Source organism: Achroia grisella, unplaced genomic scaffold (genome assembly GCF_030625045.1).
Source record: "Achroia grisella isolate CSIRO2021 unplaced genomic scaffold, CSIRO_AGI_Agris_v1 utg1179, whole genome shotgun sequence".
Lineage (NCBI taxonomy): Eukaryota > Metazoa > Arthropoda > Insecta > Lepidoptera > Pyralidae > Achroia > Achroia grisella.
Window position 1 is genome coordinate 1,232,075 of NW_026712591.1, and position 19,836 is coordinate 1,251,910.

Sequence of the window (19,836 nt, forward strand, 5' to 3'; positions counted from 1 at the left end):
TGCACAACTGGATTAAATCCCAAGTATGTAGTTTATTTAGTAGTTTAGTTTATAGAGCTTGTGTTATGGTTGTCTTTATAAATACATAGTATACCTACATATTAACCCCATTGCTAGCAATGTACGATGTATGATGTCTGATGAACCATCATGGAAAATTGCCATTAGCCAAAATGGATTGAACTGATTTCATGCTCATTTTATCGTCTTTTGTTGGTGCTACTCCAGCGTAAACCGAGGAGCAGACGGGTATTTCACTCAATTATTGAGAAAATACATAGTACAAAAAAACACACTCATAGAACCAGTATGATTGTTCATTAATATAATTGTTAGTAACGTACGAGTAGTCGAAACCGCGACCTAAGTATAGGAAGTAAAGCGGTGTACTGAACCACTAAACCACCGAGGTTGTCCTATTGACAGCGCTCTCACAGCGATACCTACAGAGGAATTTAAAAAAAGTATTATAACACTTATTTTTTGTGTATAATAAATGGTATTCATTTATTATACACAAAAAATAAGTGTGTGAGTATTACTTCGGAAATATGTTGACAGTTAGAAATTAGTAAAAATCTTTAATTTTAAATAATATGCCTTCATGCCTAATATCCCAAATGAGGTAATCGGAGGCATCAATAATAATGTCTGACGGACGGCGAAGGGAGCACTCTACATATATTTGGGTATAACAAAAATTTGAAGTTCATAAGCGGCTAAAAGGTCCTACATGAATAAATGATTTTTTAATTTGAATATATTTTTTTTTAATTTTGTACTTTATAATCTATCTGTTCTTTATCCTATTATTGCTTTTTAGGGGTGCGTATCTTGTCGAATTCACAAGGAATTGACCACGACGCTTTCTAGAAGTGATTGAATGGAGATCTGGATAGAGTACAGTGGACCATTTCTCTCCATTATTAATACACTCCTACGCCGTGAAATATTTGAATCATAATCTGAATCTGAAGAATAAATTTGAAATAAAATGAATGGCAACTTGATATAATATTATAATTGATATTTCCGATTGATATATCAGAGAGTTACAAATATAAATTGACGCATTTTTTTTCAACATGAAAGACTTGCAACTTTATTTAAGGTTACCTTATATTTTTGTTGTTATTTATTTATTTAATTCGGATTACATCCATATTGTGTTAGTAAACAACTTATAAACTATGTTAGTAAATTATAATATACAGAGATATACACATAATTCATATAATTATCTGTGTCCACGTCCAGAAGCACTGGTTCCGCAATGCAACGATATCCAGTGCCTCTGCAGCTGACAATCAAGTTTTTGAGAAGTCATAAATCCTTAAATGCATAAATATTTGCATTACTAAATCAAAGAAAATACCCTAAATACCTAGAAACCTATTTCATATTTACATTGCATGTTCGCAATCCTATTTGTACAAATAGTGCATCTTCTAATTTTTTTGCTTTGTTTTTATTTACATTGTTCTTCTTAAATACTATTTTGGTTTATTAACAGAAAGAATGACGATGATCTTGTAATATTTTATTAACTCGTCGTGATGCCATTATTCACCTTTGGTCGTGTTACCATCGATGACGCTTAGTCAGCTAAGGCAGCGTCACGAGAGGTGCGTCGAAGCGAGAGCGCGCCATTCTCGCATTCTATATTCTATACCATAAAATGAAACCATTCAGTTCAATTCACTCGTTGTTGGTCGTCGCTTGCGCGCTCTGGCCTTTTCGTCTCGCTGCTATTGCAGCGTTACCTTCAACAACTGTACAATCTTATCCAACATCGCCATTGGGTGATAACATAATCGAGTACTATGACGCGACGGTACATTTTAAAGTTTTCATAAGATAAGAGACTGTGGTGATTAAATTTTTACAGTGAACGGGTGTATAATGTGCGCGCACTGACGTTCTCAAACGAAAATCTTAATACCGTTACAAAGTGTTCATTGAAATGTCGTTATTTAAGAAAAAGACACCGAAGCATCCGCCTTTGCCGGCGCCTACTGCACCAGTTGAAGAGCCACAGACTCAACCTAATGGTGTGGATAACAACAATGGGTCACCGAAGTCTCAGCTTGTGTTTCACTGTCAGCAGGCGCACGGTAGTCCACTGGGTCTTATTTCCGGATTCTCAAATATAAAGGAGCTCTACCAGAAGATAGCAGAATGTTACGATTTTCCACCCGAAGACGTAAGGATCTAATTACTTTATACATATTATAATCTTTAGATAACGTTTTATAGATACTTATACGCAGGTTATTAATATTGTTGCAATAAAAAGTAGGTATCTAGAAACATGAGGGTAGATATTTCTAGATACTTTTTGTTGCAGCATTAGGATTAGATACCTCAGGCTGGCAAGACATTGAACAAGTTTATACCTAATGATATGTTTGGATGCAATGTAATTGATAATATAATGAGTCCCAATATCTAAACACCTTAAAAAAAATCCTTTTTATAAATTTATCAATTAAATAAAGTATGCATAATGTACTGTCTATTAAAATATGGATTTTTTTTCCACAAAAGACGAAGAGAAATTCTCTATACGTGACTCTACCATCTTAGAGTAAATAGTGCTATCTTCCATTATAAGTACTTCATGTACTTTTTAAACTGGTATACTCAATCATTTAGATAAACTTTAGTACATACAATTATGAATGAATGAGATAATTTAGCCTTGAAACATTCTTTCGATGTTTTGTGTCTGTTATGTATATATATATACCTATACGTAATATGTATTAACAAAGTTGTCCTAGCAGAGTTAAGAATTAGTAGAATAGGCCCGAACAAACATATTTTTTCAGGTAACTGGACATACGATAGAAATATTAGGTTCGTGATTTTCAGTTGATCAGTTTAAACACTTGTACAAAATACTGTCCGCAATGCAATAAACATCTATATAGTAAATAATTACTAAAAATTAATGATTCATTCACAGTCTTCATTTTATATTCTTCAATTAATAAATAATAGTTATGCATTTTTTATATTACACAATTAAATTATTACTTATCTATTCGGCGCGTCAATAAATCGTAAACTGCCAAATATAATATATTACAACTACCTACCTATTACAAATTTGGTAATTTAGATTTACGTGATGAATTTGAACATTGAAACTAAAACATGTCTGTAATGCATTGAATATATGTACATAAGCTTGAAGTTCATTATCATACTAATAAATTTATATACAGAATTGGAGTCCACTCTTATAGCCTACTTTTATCCAGTTAATTCAAAAAATACTGATACGGTACCGCTACAGAACTGAAACTTTCACCAATGATAGATGACACATTGAGTGACGCAATGCAGTAAAATTTGAGCTAAATCGGTCTAAAAGTGATTCAACAGTGAGAAAAACCACACATTCCATTTGTAAATTACATTTGGTAAATTCTAAAAATTACGGCAAATTTTACAACTTGAAAGAGGACTAACCATTGTGTTATTTAATTTGGTACTAAAACTATTGGAGCTAATAAAACTTATGAAGCCTTCGGTGGTGGTAAAATATAACAGTTGTTGGTCGTGATTTTATTTCCGTTTACCAATTGTTATTTTATTTAGATTATTATATACACTTCTCTCAAGAATTCGTGAGCGTTTATTGAATAGCATTGACAAAATACCGACCAACGATCTTGAAACAAATAAAATTGCTATCTAATATATACTTAAAGTAATTACGTAATTAACGTTTAAAGATGAGGTTTAATTTTATTATTATTACACAAGTTTGAAGTGCTTGAAGTTCATTTTTATTCTTATTGATTACAAATGAATTCCTAGACACTATTAGTATTTATAGTAGGTATTGACGATTACAATCGTATGTATAGGTATAAGAGCTATTGAAATTTTTTGATATGCTAATAATTGAGAAAAAGGTTTTTAGAAATTATATTAATACGTACTAATTATATCTAATGGGTTTCTTTGCATTCATTACTAGACATAAAAAGTATCCAGGTAACATATGATTTACGAGTAGGTAGAATGTTTTATTAAGGTTTGTTCAGCCCTTATTATCCTAGCATACTTGTACGTGTTATTTAATAAATGCTATTGACATCTACTAATACACTAAATGCGTGTCTTTTAGAAGAATTAGCTTCAAAATGGAGCTCTACTTTATGTGTCTATGTATTATGAGGAAATTGTCAGAACTCTAATTATAGAAATATTTCTGATATACTAAATTATTCTAGGAGAACGGACGGATACTGTACAAATATCTATTATTAATATTTTGAAACCACAGAGAAGCAACATATATATAAATTATGCAAATATATAATTTTATATATCTATCTGTTAGATAGGTACCTACTTTTATGTTTTTAGCACCTATATTATATTAAATCTGCTAGTGATTATAATTTATATTATATACATGTATATGACTGTATATATACTATTATGTACTTACCAGTTATTGGAGCAAATTAGATTAATGATCATTAGTAACAAAAATTATTTATACCTTGATTAGAACTATCATTACAGGCAAAATCCATTACGATAGTGCACAATGAATTGAGTAATGACCTTATGATTTCATATATACTTATAGTCATGTATTTCGGTAGATAGGTGTATTTTCTTTTGTTTATTTATTTGCGTTGAGGCCTATTAGTATTAGGCCTTTGGTACTTGTTACATCAAGAAGTCGGTGGTGGGTTCGCCCTCTGTCATGTTGAATTCAAATATATCTTGTGAACATGTAAAGTGTTGCGTTCATCACGAGGTCGACAGTTGACACTACCACTGACTTTTTTTTATTAGAAACCTGGAATAATACCTAGTAACAATAATCTGAGTAGTAATAGCCTATATTGTGCCCAAGGTAGAACTTATACGAGGTACATCGGCGATTATTATGATTATGCTTGTCATTTCTTGGTGTTTTGGGTCTTTAATATGTTGATGGATGTACAAATACACATTATCAAACACAATTACTATTAAATAAATACTAGATGTAATTACATCATTCATCACGTGGAATGTGGGTATTTTCTAGACTTTCCTCAGGATTTCTTCCCTGCTTCTTTTGCCTTTGGGTTAAATTAAGAAAAATAGTATATGGTGCGCCATTTATAATTAGTATACAGTGTTAGTTTACATTGTCAAACATATGATCCAAATATTAGATTTATAAATTACTCCAATTTGATGATGGTGATGACCTAGATGGAAACGAAAGAATCTTACTCTGTTAATCCTGAGCCTAACCTTTACGATAAACCCCTGTACAATACCGACAATATATCTCACTATCCGGTCAGTGATATAAAAATGCATCAAGTATTAGTAAATAGATCTAACGTTGGTCTATTATAAGTGTACATATTTGTTTATACAGTGCTCACCAAAAAGTTTAGAAGTTTGGGAAATTATTCTTATAACTTATATATACAAATCCTTAAGTTCACAGTTTTCATGTTGATTACCCTACTTTCTCGGAATCCGTTATTATAGTCTCCACGGGAAATTCAGTAAATACTTACATACCTGCACCGAGGTTTCCCATCTCTTTTTCTCACACCGCCTTAGTTATTTAATTAGTTTATGTAAACTAACTAAAATAACTATACCTGATGTACCTGAGATCTGCTATATTACATAGTTTTAATTGTGTATTGTAATTTAAATAAATGTATTGTTATCACGAGCTATTGATAGTTTATGACTTATCAGCAAATAGATCAATATCGATTTGTATTTTTATAGATTTCGGTCTTTCTATTGTAATATCTTTCTATAACAGTCTAAACTAATTTTCTAAAAGGTATAATATATATTAATTGAAGATTCTACAATAATTTAACTTTGTTGAATTTATAATAATTAAATCAAATTTAGTTTTTATTTTATATTAACTAACCACTCCTTTGTTAATTTACATCTTCTTCACCTATTTTAGTTGACAAAAGCAGCTTGCTAAAAACACACAGGACCAACGTTTGTAAGTTGTGCTCATGTGTATGTTTCAGGTGCTGAGAGTGTGCAATATAGCAATAAAGTTACATTGTTTAGAAATATCTTAGTACTCTGATGGCAATCATGGCAATGCATGGGGGGTATCACGGACGTTATATGACGTGATGTCCGCGGTACACCGTCGCCATGTTTATCACCAGGTGGACAGTCAGTTTGCTTGTCTTTAAAGTAATGCTGCATATATTAATATAAAAATAATGCTGCACCATAACTACATAGTATAAAACAAAGTCGCTCTCGCGGTCCCTATATATGCTTAAATCTTTAAAACTACGCAACGGATTATGAAGCGATTTTTTTAATAGATACAGTGATTCAAGAGGAAAGTTTATATTTATAATACACGTACACCCGTGTGAAGCCGGGGCGAGTAGCTTGTTATATATACGCTATTTCTTTTAATTCTTGAATATAAAAATAAATAAACATCTGTTGTATGGTATCTACGGTGATTATTAAGTGCTCCTGCCACATACAATCAAGTATCCAAACATAAAGACGATATATAGGTACTTGTACCTACTTTAATAGTGTAATGGTTTTGTTATAAAAGTAATTAAATGAATACATACGTATATAAAGACATTCCGTACATTCCGTACACGTCATTTGTTATGTTAGGTATTTATCAGGATTTCCGCTACCTTATTAGCTATCAATATTTCATTGCTTACTTATGTGTTAATATTGTTTTCTGCATACGTATGCAGTCCTAAAGGGTAATGTTGTAGTAGTAGGTACTATGTCGAAGCAGTCTAAGTAATAGATATACTTTTATACTTTTAACCTTTTGTTCAAAGCTCGTGACGCGGTCCAACCACATTACTACTAAAAATGAAATGTCAAGATACTATAAAAGACAAATTATTTTATACTTCGGTAACAATAACGTAGGTAACGTTGTATATTTTTTGAGTTATTGATTTCTTTTGGAGTCAAAAAGATATATCCCTGTCCACTGTCTTTTTTTCCGTCGGATCGAAATTACGACGACCTAAGTCTAGCTTAGAACCCTTTGTGGTGCCTAAAAATAATAAATTCCAATACATCAGGTTTGAAATGCTTTCTGCACTCGCCCTCATTTTTGTCCGGCGAAGCTGTAAATGCCAAGTACAGCCAACACCATTAGATGCTTCGAAAAAAGATGTAACCATGACGGTCTAAAACCAAATACAAACATACTCGTAATACGTGTAGATATCAGTTTTAATGTACATCATTGTAAAGATAAATATAGGTATGATTATACAGGACAAAGAACTAGATTTCCGAACACGACTCTACCTTCAGTAGTTTCGACTCTACGTTGAGTACAAAAACATACATGGGGATCTGTATATAATCTACTAATTAACTGGCTAAGGTAATAATACAAACAATGTATCTGTTTTATATGATATTTTAAAATAATATGCAGTCTTTATTTTATATTTAATATTTATTAGGAAGCTTATAAACTTACACAATGACAGATAATTAACAAGAGAGAGAGTAACATTATTTAGATTAATCAACATCACACATTGACATTGACATTGACTTTGACATACTTCACCTTCCCCTTTAGCTTACAGATCTAACACCCTTCTAGGCTTAGTAGTTCTACCATATCTAGTAGTTACACTTAGTGGTACTTGATTCCTACAGGTTGTTACAGGTCTAGGTGAAATGGGAACATTTAGATTTATATCAGATTCCTGATCAAAATGTTCATCATAATTAGATAAAAAAGGATTGAGTTTCTTTGCACTTTTATAATCTGAAAAAGATTTCTTTATATGTTTAATATTCCTTCTTATTTTCCTATCTTCTCCCTCCTTTTGTATCCAATAAGATCTAGGTTCTTTACATTTTCCCACAATAATACCTTTTCTCCAAAATTTGTGTTTATCAGTCTTATGAACTATCTTATCTCCTATTTTATATTCCATTTCCTTTTTCTTAACAAACTTTTCTTTTGACATAGGCAAGTGTACAGTAACAGAGTGTACTATTTGTGACATTTGATTATCATTTTCTGTAATACTTAGACAATTTCTTGATAACATGTCAGCGAAATGTAATAACTTTCCTGGTACATAATATACATTCAAATTATATGTAAATAATTTTAATCTTAAGCGTTTCAAACGAGGAGATCCTATTTTACAAACTGGTTTTGACATAATTGATACAATTGGTTTGTGGTCTGTTTGAACATCAACATTACAACCATAAACATATCTATGAAACTTTTTTATACCAAAACATATTGATAATAATTCTTTTTCTGTCTGACTATAATTAAGCTCTGAATCATTCATAGATCTAGATGCACATGCTACTAACTTTAATATATTTTGATCATTATTCTGAAATAGACAACAACCTAATCCACTTTTACTTGCATCACATTGTAAAATAATTTTCTTTTTGGGGTCAAAAGGTGTCAAAGATGGTGCTGAACATATTTTTCTTTTCAGCTCAGTAAAAGTAAGACTATGAGCAGGTAACCATGTAAACTCAGAATTTTTCTTTAATAAATTGAAAAGTGGTGCCATTATATTTGCCATGTCAGGCACATACCTTCGTACATAATTGAAAGATCCTAATATTTGTCTCAACTCATCTCTATTACTTGGTTCTTTTAAATTAACTAATGACTCAACTCTATCCTGATCAAGTGACATTCCATATTCATTAAAAACTTGGCCTACATATTTAACCTCTCTTTGTTTATATTGAAATTTATTTTTATTGAAAACAATACCTAATTTCTTTGCTTTCTGGATTACACTCTGCAATGCTAAATCATGCTCTTTTTCAGTGTTTCCCATTACTAAAATATCATCAGCCCAAATAATAACATTTGACAACTCTGAAAAATGACTTTCAAGTACATCCTGAAATAATTCTGGTGCATTCATTAAACCATATGGTAAAACAAGATATCTATAAACTCCATAAGGTGTAGCAAAACAACACTTCCAAGATGACTCAGACAAACTTAGATGATGAAAGCCTTCAGTTAAGTCTAAAACAGAGAAAAACTTCTTACCCTGTAATTTAAAACTTAAATCCTCCAATGTGGGTAAACATTTAGGTTTTTTTACAATAATTTTATTTAAGTCTAATGGATCGAGACATAACCTAACTTTACGATTTGGTTTCTCTACTATTACCATTCTGTTTATATATGCATTTTCACTAATATTATTAACTTTAACAATTGATTTTCTCTCTACTAATATATTTAGTTCTGCTTTTAAAGGTTCAAGCAAACAAGATGGTAATCTCGGAGAAGGATGACAAATATATTCTTCTGTAGCTCTGGTAGGAATTTCAACTTTTCCTGGCAACCTTCCTATTCCTTCAAAAACTACTATATTATTATTTACAAATTTATCTTTGTCATTATTTGTCACCTGGACACTATGAATTCGTTTCACCAAATTTAATGAGACACATGCCGGCAAACCTAAAAGTATGTTACTTGCTTCAGCTATGACAAAATTCTCATTACATATTTTATTTTTATACTTGCATTTAAGATTTACAATGCCTATTGGCTTAATATTTTCTCCAGTAAAAGATTGTACTGTTAACTCTGTCTTCTGAATTTTACAATTTAACTTATAATTTAATTTATCAAATACACTCTTTGGCAGAATACTCACATCCGCTCCTGTGTCTAGCTTGCACTTAAAAATTTTGTCCTCTATTTGTATATTTTCTTCCCACTCACTTCTATTCTTTTTTATATTTGACAACACTACTCCACAAAATAACTCTTCATTTGATGAATTCGATTTATTACACACAGCTTCACTTATTTTCTTTACTTTACAGCTCACTGCGAAGTGATTTAACATACCACATTTTGCACATTTTTTTCCATATGCAGGACACTCTCTCGGACCATGCTGACTTTTACAACGACGACAATCAAATTTATTATTTATTTTTCTTTGAAACTTCTTCTCAGTTCTTTTATTTCCGTAACTCTTTACTCTATCTACTTCAATACAGGTTGGATTCATTTCCATTACTTGAGAACGGCTAGCTTCTGCTGCTCTGCATCTACTTGTAGCTTTGTCCAACGTCAAGTTCTCGACTCGGAGTAAACTTTCTTGTAATTGTTTATCGAAAATGCCTTGAACGATACGATCTCTTAGTAAATCATCCTCTATAGACTCTATATAATTACAATTTACAATCAGTAACCTTAAATTAGTGTAAAAACTTTCAAAATTTTCACCTTCCAATTGTTTTCTTTCATTAAACTTGTACCTTTCAAAAACGTCGTTAGATTTAGGCTTGACATAATTCTCAATTTCTTGTAACACTTTATTGTAGTTTTCACTATCTTCCTTTGATAACTTAAACGATAATATGATTTTCGTCGACTCAGGACCCATCATGTTCCTCAGCAGAGATAATTTAATTTGGTCTGTAGCCTTGTCACTACCGACAGCCACTAGATAATCTATAAACATGCTTTTCCAAGCTCTCCATTCAGTTGCTGCAGATTGAGCTCGAATGTCGAAGTTTGGGGGCAATTTCACCCAGCTACGCTCCATGTTGTTTGAAATTTTAATCCGTGGTAAGCTTCAGATTTGATATCGTTATAGCCGAAATACACTGTTTAGACTTACAGTAAATACCACTGCGCCATGTTTTATATGATATTTTAAAATAATATGCAGTCTTTATTTTATATTTAATATTTATTAGGAAGCTTATAAACTTACACAATGACAGATAATTAACAAGAGAGAGAGTAACATTATTTAGATTAATCAACATCACACATTGACATTGACATTGACTTTGACATACTTCAGTATCAATTAAATGTAGAATTTGGCTTCGATCGTGAATATCTTCTGTGAACAATGGCTGTGAACAATAATTTAATTACAATTTTTAGAATTATATTTAACTATAGATGATAACCCATCATCTAGAGATATATGTACTGACGTGTAACTAGGTAATATATATGAATAGATGGAATAAAATATATTTTAATTGTTTTAAATTTCCTGAGTTCTTTCAGAACAGGTTGAACAAAGAAAATTATAATTACTCGATCGACTCGAGCAAGTATACGTATGCTTGAATCACACTCGTGGCATTAATGTTATGTCCAAACGAACAATGATATTGATTGGAAGGACTTGATCAGTTTATGTTACGAGAAAAAACAATTGAAACTGCAAACTTTCAATTAATAATAATAATAGCCTTAGTGTTAACAAATTACTCCAAACACTTTAAAATAATACCAATTATTTTCCAGTAGTACTGATAGCACTAATTTACTGGCACTCTTCTTGTCTTGTAATATTTTTAGACTGTATAATTGAATTATTTTAGTATTAGTAGTAGCAATAATTATCAAATTCATCGAATGATAATCATTAATACTCACTAAAAATTTCTACAAATAATATCTAATAATAATAATAGTCCAAGATAATTTTGATTTAAACCATGATGTGACCAGTTTTGGCGCAATATATAAAAATAAGACTGCAAATACGCGAATAATAAAATTCAGAATGAATTTTTAATTTTAATTGACGGGAAAGGAATGGAATAAGAAAAAATGCGTAGACTCCTTTTTTCAAAATAACTCGATAACGGTAAGAAATATGACATAATGTTTCAAATAAAAGTTATAGAAAAAAATTCTGCACAAAAAAGGCGCCCTTCATTTTTTTATTACCTGGTGCCACAATAATATAACACTAATTTGGCTTGTTGTCAACTGAAAAAAGTAACTAAAAGCCTTTATAACCCAGCGTTTTAAGGGCAGGAGGGGATTGTTAGTTTAGTGGTTGAGGATAACAGCGCCGTTGCTAGCAATCTCCCAGGTTCCGTCGACCCCCACGTCCACGTCCCCTTGGAAACAATTCTTGGTGAATCGCCTCTATAGGTAAACTACTCTGACTTATGTTCACCTATTATCCTCCACTCGTACGCGTATACAGCGTATACTGTGATGCAGACAGATTTATCATTCAATGTCATGAATAAAATAAATGAAATATCCACGCTTGTATGGTTTTTAAATTTTGAAATATACCTTTCGTGTTTTTTTTTTATTTTGTTTAGAAGATTACCTATTTTAATTAGGTAGTCTATGTACATTACAATATATTACAGATTGGAATACCGCGCGATTCATATTGATAGTCATAAATGCATGTGTGTATACACCTGGACAACTACATATATACTCTGGTTCACAATATTTACTAAACATGTAGTCTTCGCCTTACAATGCTTGTCCCGAAACTATTTGGACGATCGCTACAGGCGCCCATGTCGAAAAGGTCACTGACGAAAATGGCACGGACAAATTTCCTGATATTTCACAGCTTGTGAAAATGCTTTGGGTGTAGGTAGGTACAATAGCTGAGGTCAAGGTTCTTTTATTATTATTTGATCTTTTCTTGAGTTCTTTTATCGGAATGAAATTATTTACTCTTCTTTTTTGTGTATAAATATGCAACTAAAATGTTTGCTATTATTACGTAGTGTGTAGAATACGTGTCTCAGAAATCTATGATATGATACTTAGTTATGTAATAATGTACCATTAAGTATGTTTTTAGTTATACCCGTAACTCGATTTCTTTAATTAGTTTCATTGCTCTTGTATACGAGTAATAGACATTAATAAATAATTAGGCACTTACCTTAGGTGTTACACGTGAATGTTTTTATTCGCTTTCAACAATATTTTTTATAGTTTCTCTGTTGACCAAATATACCTACCATTTGTTTTAAATGCCTCTCGTCACACATTATGATGTGGCCATTTTAGATATTTTTTATATATAATTAGATAAGTATAGAAATATCTAGAATATTTTAACACACAATCTATCAATCCATACCTACCTTGGGCTAGGCTATAATCGTAGAACTTTGGGCATTGCTTAAATTTATTATATTTTGTATTAAATTACAGCATAAATTAGTACTTTCATAGCATAGCATTCAAGCAGGACAAACATGAGAACTTTTTACGGCCAAATATATGTCTGAGGGAAAAAAATATTAGTATGTAATGAAGGCCTTATTAAATAATTCACGTTATATACTTCAATGTGGTTACACCTGGAAACTATTGTGATTAAATCCTGATAAATTCACAATGATATGTTAATTGACCTTGATTGCCTGCCTTCCGAGCCATTAGGTATATGTATACCTATATATATCAACAATTCGCCAGCCTTAGTGGTCTATTTTAAACAAAAAATATCTAAATATTTATATCAGTTATCTAGTACCCATAAAACTCTGTTTATCTTGGGACGATACGTGACGTAGCGAATCATGTCTATTTGCCATGTTTTTAATACCAAAAAGTAAAAAATAGAGATGACATTATTATAAACTACATTTTGAAAGATCGTTTATAAAAAGTATACGCTTCATTGTCATGTTGATTTTATGTAAGCGAGATTATAATGTCAGCATGTGCGGAAGCGCGCACGGCTGAACGGCCAGGAAGTGGATTGGGCCAGGGGCGCAGTCTCGTTCTCATGTACTGGACCACCCAGGCAAAATATTGCGCGAATCATATAATCATATATTAGATTATACATAATACATTATCCTACAAATATTTCAAACGCAGAAGTTTGTAACGACGTATGGATGTTTGTTATGCTCTCAAATGAGAATTACTTGAAGGATTTAATTTAAATTTGGTACTCGTAAGTACAGATAGATAGAATATTTTTACCCGATTTCTAGTTATATGTACGAGTATTATATATTGTATGTAATGAAAGAGATTTTATTGTGGTTTCATCCGTAACATCTCTTAACCCTGAACAAAATTCTGTATGTATAAATATATGTTCACAATACGATTTTTAGTATAAAAACTAGCAATACAGCAATACTTGTCTTGTCTCGTGTTGTGATTTGAACTCAGTTACAGCGAGGGGCGCTGTAACTGAGTTCAGATCACAAGTCTGGCTGTCTAGTCCTCAGACTGAAATCCATCTAGACCTCAGAGCACCATGTAATCATAATTACATAATAAATCTAATTTTTAGGAAGTTTTAAATGAAGATGTAAGAGGTTAATGTGAAAATTAATCATAATGTTCTTCATCAATATGAGTCTTTGGAACAAATCTTTTCATAGTATAAAACAAAGTCGTCGCCGTAGTCTATTTTTTTTATTTATTAATTTAATACAGGCTATATGGCCCATATTATACATACCTTATAGACTAACATAGGTACATAAGAAATAATAATAAAAAGAATCTCTATGGTAAATAAAATGATCTCTATGGTTACGGCACTGATGAAGGCAATTTGCCTCGGTAGCGCCGATAGACCACCCCCTTCAACCAGTAGTCCTCCTTCATGAAGGTGTTGGGACCCGGGCCACGAACGCTTTGAAGCTCGCGTTGTGACTCGATTACAGCTGCGTCACCCTCAATATTAATTTTGGTCCGGATATAGATATACATATTTTAATTTAATTAATATACATATATATATATTTTAAATTGAGCAACGAATTTAATGCAGTTTTCGGCAATAGATAGATTGATTTAATAGGAAGCTTTATATACATGCGTTATGTACATGCGTGATATAGTATGAAACAAGCCAGTCGCTAGTAAATTATAAAAAAAACTGGGACTTGTGTAACTTGAGGTCCTGTAGTAAAGCCATTGAATGAACGGAAAAGACTTTTTAATGACTTTGAAGAAAGCAAAGTTGAAATAAAATCAATTTCGTTACTAAAACTTATTATTATTGTGATTTTTCGATTTTAATTCAAGTACGGTCTCGTTTTGTTTCTTCAATTGTCATGGCAGGTATGCTCCGCCATGTGTGCCTGTACGATGACCCAGAATACGCATAGGTCAAGGACCGGATAGCGATAGCGCACTGAACAATAGCAAATATAGTTTGTATTGTAAATCTACATATCTTCAACTTAATTTTTTTCTGTACAGTTTTCCAAAGTAATATTTTGGTGTTAATTATAATAATGCTTAATATACGTGTATAGGTCTTAAGGCCGTAAATACATATCTATAATTCTGTGTAATAAATGTGCATACTACTTGTATGCATACTGAAACAAATGATAGTGATTCAGTAAACTGAATAATTTTCCCATTGATTATATTATTATCAATGGGAAAGTTATTCAATTTCCTGTTATTTTGAAAACCTTCGTACAAACTGCATAGTCACGTGATCAATTTAAGTTTTCCATTCTATATTTTCGTAAAATAAGTTTAGTTACCTGGCTTCCTACGTGGTATTCCTAACCTTATATATAAAAAAATAATATTTGCATGTTAATATTTTCTACAGCGCCATATCGTACATCTTATTGACAGATTTAATATTTTGACAAACTATTGCAATTGCTCGCGCTTTCATGAGAGTTATAGGGATGGTGCAATATATAGGTATTCTCTTACCTGTGGTACAATGTAACATACATTTCTATAATTAGACACTACTAGCTACCAGTTTTGCCTTCTCAAGGGATGAAAATCTATTCAGTAGTATGTATTTAAGATTCTCGTTAAATACATAGACAGCAATGCCCGAATACTACCTGAAATAATAATTAAGAAAACTATATTTATTATTATTTTACATTATTTAAATAAGGACTGTGTTTTTAATTAATGCAATCTAAAATATTATTTTAGGAACCTTGGTTTTTCTATGGTTATTTTAAATCAGTAGATAATGTAATATTGACGAATATAAAGAATATATAAAAATAACTAAAATCTTTGTGTTCTATGGTCCTAATTAAAATAAGCAAAAAATTTTAACCGGTATAATATTATATTCGCAATACATCTCGATTTTTATTAACTTTGTCGATAGGTAAATTGTAGGTAGGTTACGTATTATTTTTGACTCATCTAATCTACTGAGTTATTAGTACCACTGGAATCTGCTGAGTTACATGATATTAAATGTTTGTCAAGGACCAGAAGTTCATCAAATAATAGTTATTTGATGAAGAGATTCAAGATATATAATTTGTATAGATAGATAATATAATTTGTACCAGTTATTTTCTTCTTTACTTATTTTAAAGAACGTACTTACTGCACTTACGTATCTCAATACGTACACATCACTTAACGAATTTTAAATTAACATAACTTGTTTTGCTATTATTATTAGGTACAAAGTCGAAAATCCTCAAAATGTTGTGGTTTCTTTATTATTTTTTCTGTGTGTGTACGTGCCTATGTGTACGAATAATAAATGGAAACTAACTCCTAACTAATTAAATTACGTAAGACAACATACTTGCTTAGTTTTATTTTTAGCAGAGTAAGTACGTACGATATCTACATTATTTTAAATTTTACGGTGTAAAATATGTCACGTCATATAGTTGAAATATATATCAATATTAAACTAGGTAGTCAGTGTTTCTAAATATACATAAATACATATTTTTGCTTAATATGTAATTTAATTGAATTGAGTTGTAATTACGATACAGTAGCTACATATCGGAATGATATGCATGCAAGGTATCACTGGAGATATTCTGATGATGGAGCTATAAGTGGTCACAAGATTAATAATACAATACTTGTAATAAAACCCTCGATATTGTACACAGCGCCATTTAATTCAAACTAAATATCAAATATACACTGATAACCGTTTTGCCACAAATGAAGGCAATATTTAGGTAATCTATAATATTCAATTTCGTTATCAAATTAGATATAAAGTCCAGAATTGATGCATCCAAACAAACAAGCGTACCACAATGATTAATTCAAAGCAACGGCTTCCAATATTATAGCGCTCTAGTAATTCGACCGTATAGGTACATCAACTAGATTTTTATTTATCCAATCAGCGTGGCATGGTAGATTTTAAACCATTTCGAATTCTACGAGTTCGTACCGTTCTAGAAATAGTATAGATGCGTATTCAATATTCATGGAAAGTTTTCGATATGCGGCCTCGCCCTTTGGATAATAGGACGCGTCATCAATTGGACCTTAATGGTAATGAAGAAAAGAGATTGTTGACTAGTAAGGAAATATATCTTTAGACACGCAATGTTTGGGTGTAGTCAGTTAATTAGATTTATGACAGTTAATTAGATAGGCATACTAACCGACTTATTCCGATGGCAGTCTGCCTGCCTGTAGTCCCGACTTACTCACAATTTAGTCGATTTTCTTTTATGGTTACAGATACTATTTTGTACCCTGAATACTCACAAAGTTGATATGAAAAAGCTTCTTGGAGGACAAATAGGATTAGAAGATTTTATATTTGCACATAGAAAAGGAAGACCAAAAGAAATAGAGATTGTCAAAACAGAAGATGCCCTTGGATTAACTATCACTGACAACGCTGCAGGATATGCATTTATTAAAAAAATTAAAGAAGGTTCAATAGCTGCTCAAATAAGCCATATCGAGGTAAGCCGGTTATATTTAAAATATATAAATACATATAGGCATGTATTATATTATAGTAATGAAAGTAATATGATCATAATTGTAAGTTAAATGTAACCTTTGGATGATCTATAAGCAGTCAAAGTTCAAGAGTTGAAGGTAACTAGGTACTTACTCCAATCGGGTTATTCACCTCGTCGAGAAAATAAATTTAAACCGGAAGCAAACCATTACATGATTAAATCGTTCATTTTAATGCAGGTCGGCGATCACATAGAGAAGCTGAATGGAGAGAACATGGTTGGAAAGAGACATTATGAAGTTGCGAAAATATTAAAAGACATTCCTAAAGGAACAACATTTATAATTCGACTAGTAGCACCGCTTAAGAGTGGATTTGCGTCCATAGGTCCCCCGAACAGAGGTGGAGCTAAATCTAGTAAAAAGCAAAACTATGGATCCGGGAAAGAAACTCTCAGGTTTAAGGCTAATGGACCAGCTACCATCGAAAATGAGGTAAATGTATACGCAATATTATTATTAGAAATTTTGTTATATATTACCAAAATTTACAAAAAGTTATATAATATTACAAAATTATTATTCTTAGTAGTACAACTAAATTATGTAAATAAATTAAATTTTTATCATAATTTTGTAATTTAATATGGACACAATATTTATTGTTAATATTACAAAATTCATACATGTTGGCAATACATGTATGAATTTTGTAATATTAACAATCGTCAATGTGAGTAAAAGGTCTGTCTGTTTGTAATTTCAAATTAATAGAATTCAATTTAATATTTTCACAATATACATATGGAAGTATATAAAGTTACTTAACGAAAAGAAAAAAAATTTTGGCTATCTGTCTACATATGTATCTAAGTACTTGTCAGTCAGAAATTATTTTGACGGGACTTTCACTCACAGTTAATGTTATATAGGTACAAGAAGTAACTTTATAAGTTTATTTTTTAACATACACGCGAACAAATTTTTCAGGTAACAGCTAGTATTATTTATTATATATGTGATTTAATGGCAATTATTGCTTATTTGGGCTCATGGTGGTGGATACTGGATACATTATGAGTATTTAAATTATAAAAAGTAAGACTTATTAGAAAGTTGTCTATCTAGGTACTATTATTTAGCGCCATCTAATCTCAAAGTAAACAGAGCTTGTGTTATGCAGCATTTTTGTAAATACATACATATCTAATATAAATAGGAAACACCCAGAGACATACCCATAAACAATCATTCTCATGATTGTACTGTGCAAGGAATGGAATCCGCGACTATAGGAAAGTATGACGGTGTGCCAATCCTAGACTACCGAGGCCGTCAATAAAAAAATTAGATTTAACTAAAATAATTTTCTGTAATAAGTATTCATAATATTAAATTCTTTATTTTCAGCACGATGAAAGATCGAAGGTCGGGATTGAAAAAATTAATCATCTATTGGAGTCATTCATGGGAATTAACGACTCCGAACTAGCAACACAAATGTGGGATCTCGCTGAAGGCAAGACTAATTCTATGCAACTAGCAGAAGCCATCGACAATAGTGATCTTCAGGAATTTGGATTCACTGATGAATTTATCATCGAGCTGTGGGGCGTTATCACTGACGCTAGATCGGGGAGACTAAGATAGAATTTATACTTCTAGTAATTTATTATATTTAACAAGGAAGCGGCCATATTGATGTTGGAACTTTTATACACATGAATATGTTGTAAGCTCCACGTGATTCGATCTAAAAATGAGACGCGACGTATTAATTAATGTTTCATAAATAATTCAATGAGATTAGGTAGATAATTTCGTAGATAGTATTATTTATTATTCAATATTCAATTTAAGTAGCATTTATTAGGAAATTCTTTTCAATTCATTTTTGTAATATTGCGAATTGAACTCCTTTAAGATTCATTATAAAGATAGTGGGTATACATTTGGCCGCATCTATTAATAATTTAAATTGTTGCGTATGGTTTTGAAACATTTTTATAAGTGTAATGAGTGTAGTTTATATGTGTTCCTAAACTTTCTGTGCATATGGGTACAAAACAATAGATTTATCGCAAATACAACCATTAGCTATACAATATCCTAATAATTTATGTAATACTTTTGTAACTGGTTAAAACCTCGAAAATTAAACCATAGTACAAATCTATTTGTGAAATGAACTGAATGAAACATATTGTATTAATTAACATTTCAGTGAATAATTTAGGTACCTATTTAATTTTCTTTTTAAGTTTATAGGATTACATTTTAATAATAATCATTAAAGAAAATCTCTTGTTTTGCAGTATCGGTGCAATGATCAAATT

The 19,836-nt window shown here is 31.1% G+C and overlaps 1 protein-coding gene across 1 annotated transcript; it reads left to right on the forward strand.

Annotated features, from left to right (window-relative positions):
* The first annotated feature begins 1,623 nt into the window (after positions 1-1,623).
* Positions 1,624-19,527, forward strand: LOC131852981 (PDZ domain-containing protein GIPC3). The gene is made up of 4 exons (XM_059203757.1): positions 1,624-2,203; positions 17,270-17,500; positions 17,741-17,995; positions 18,911-19,527. Exons 1-4 carry the CDS (start codon positions 1,964-1,966, stop codon positions 19,148-19,150), a joined length of 966 nt encoding a protein of 321 aa, XP_059059740.1. The 5' UTR covers positions 1,624-1,963; the 3' UTR covers positions 19,151-19,527.
* Positions 19,528-19,836: the final 309 nt, after the last annotated feature.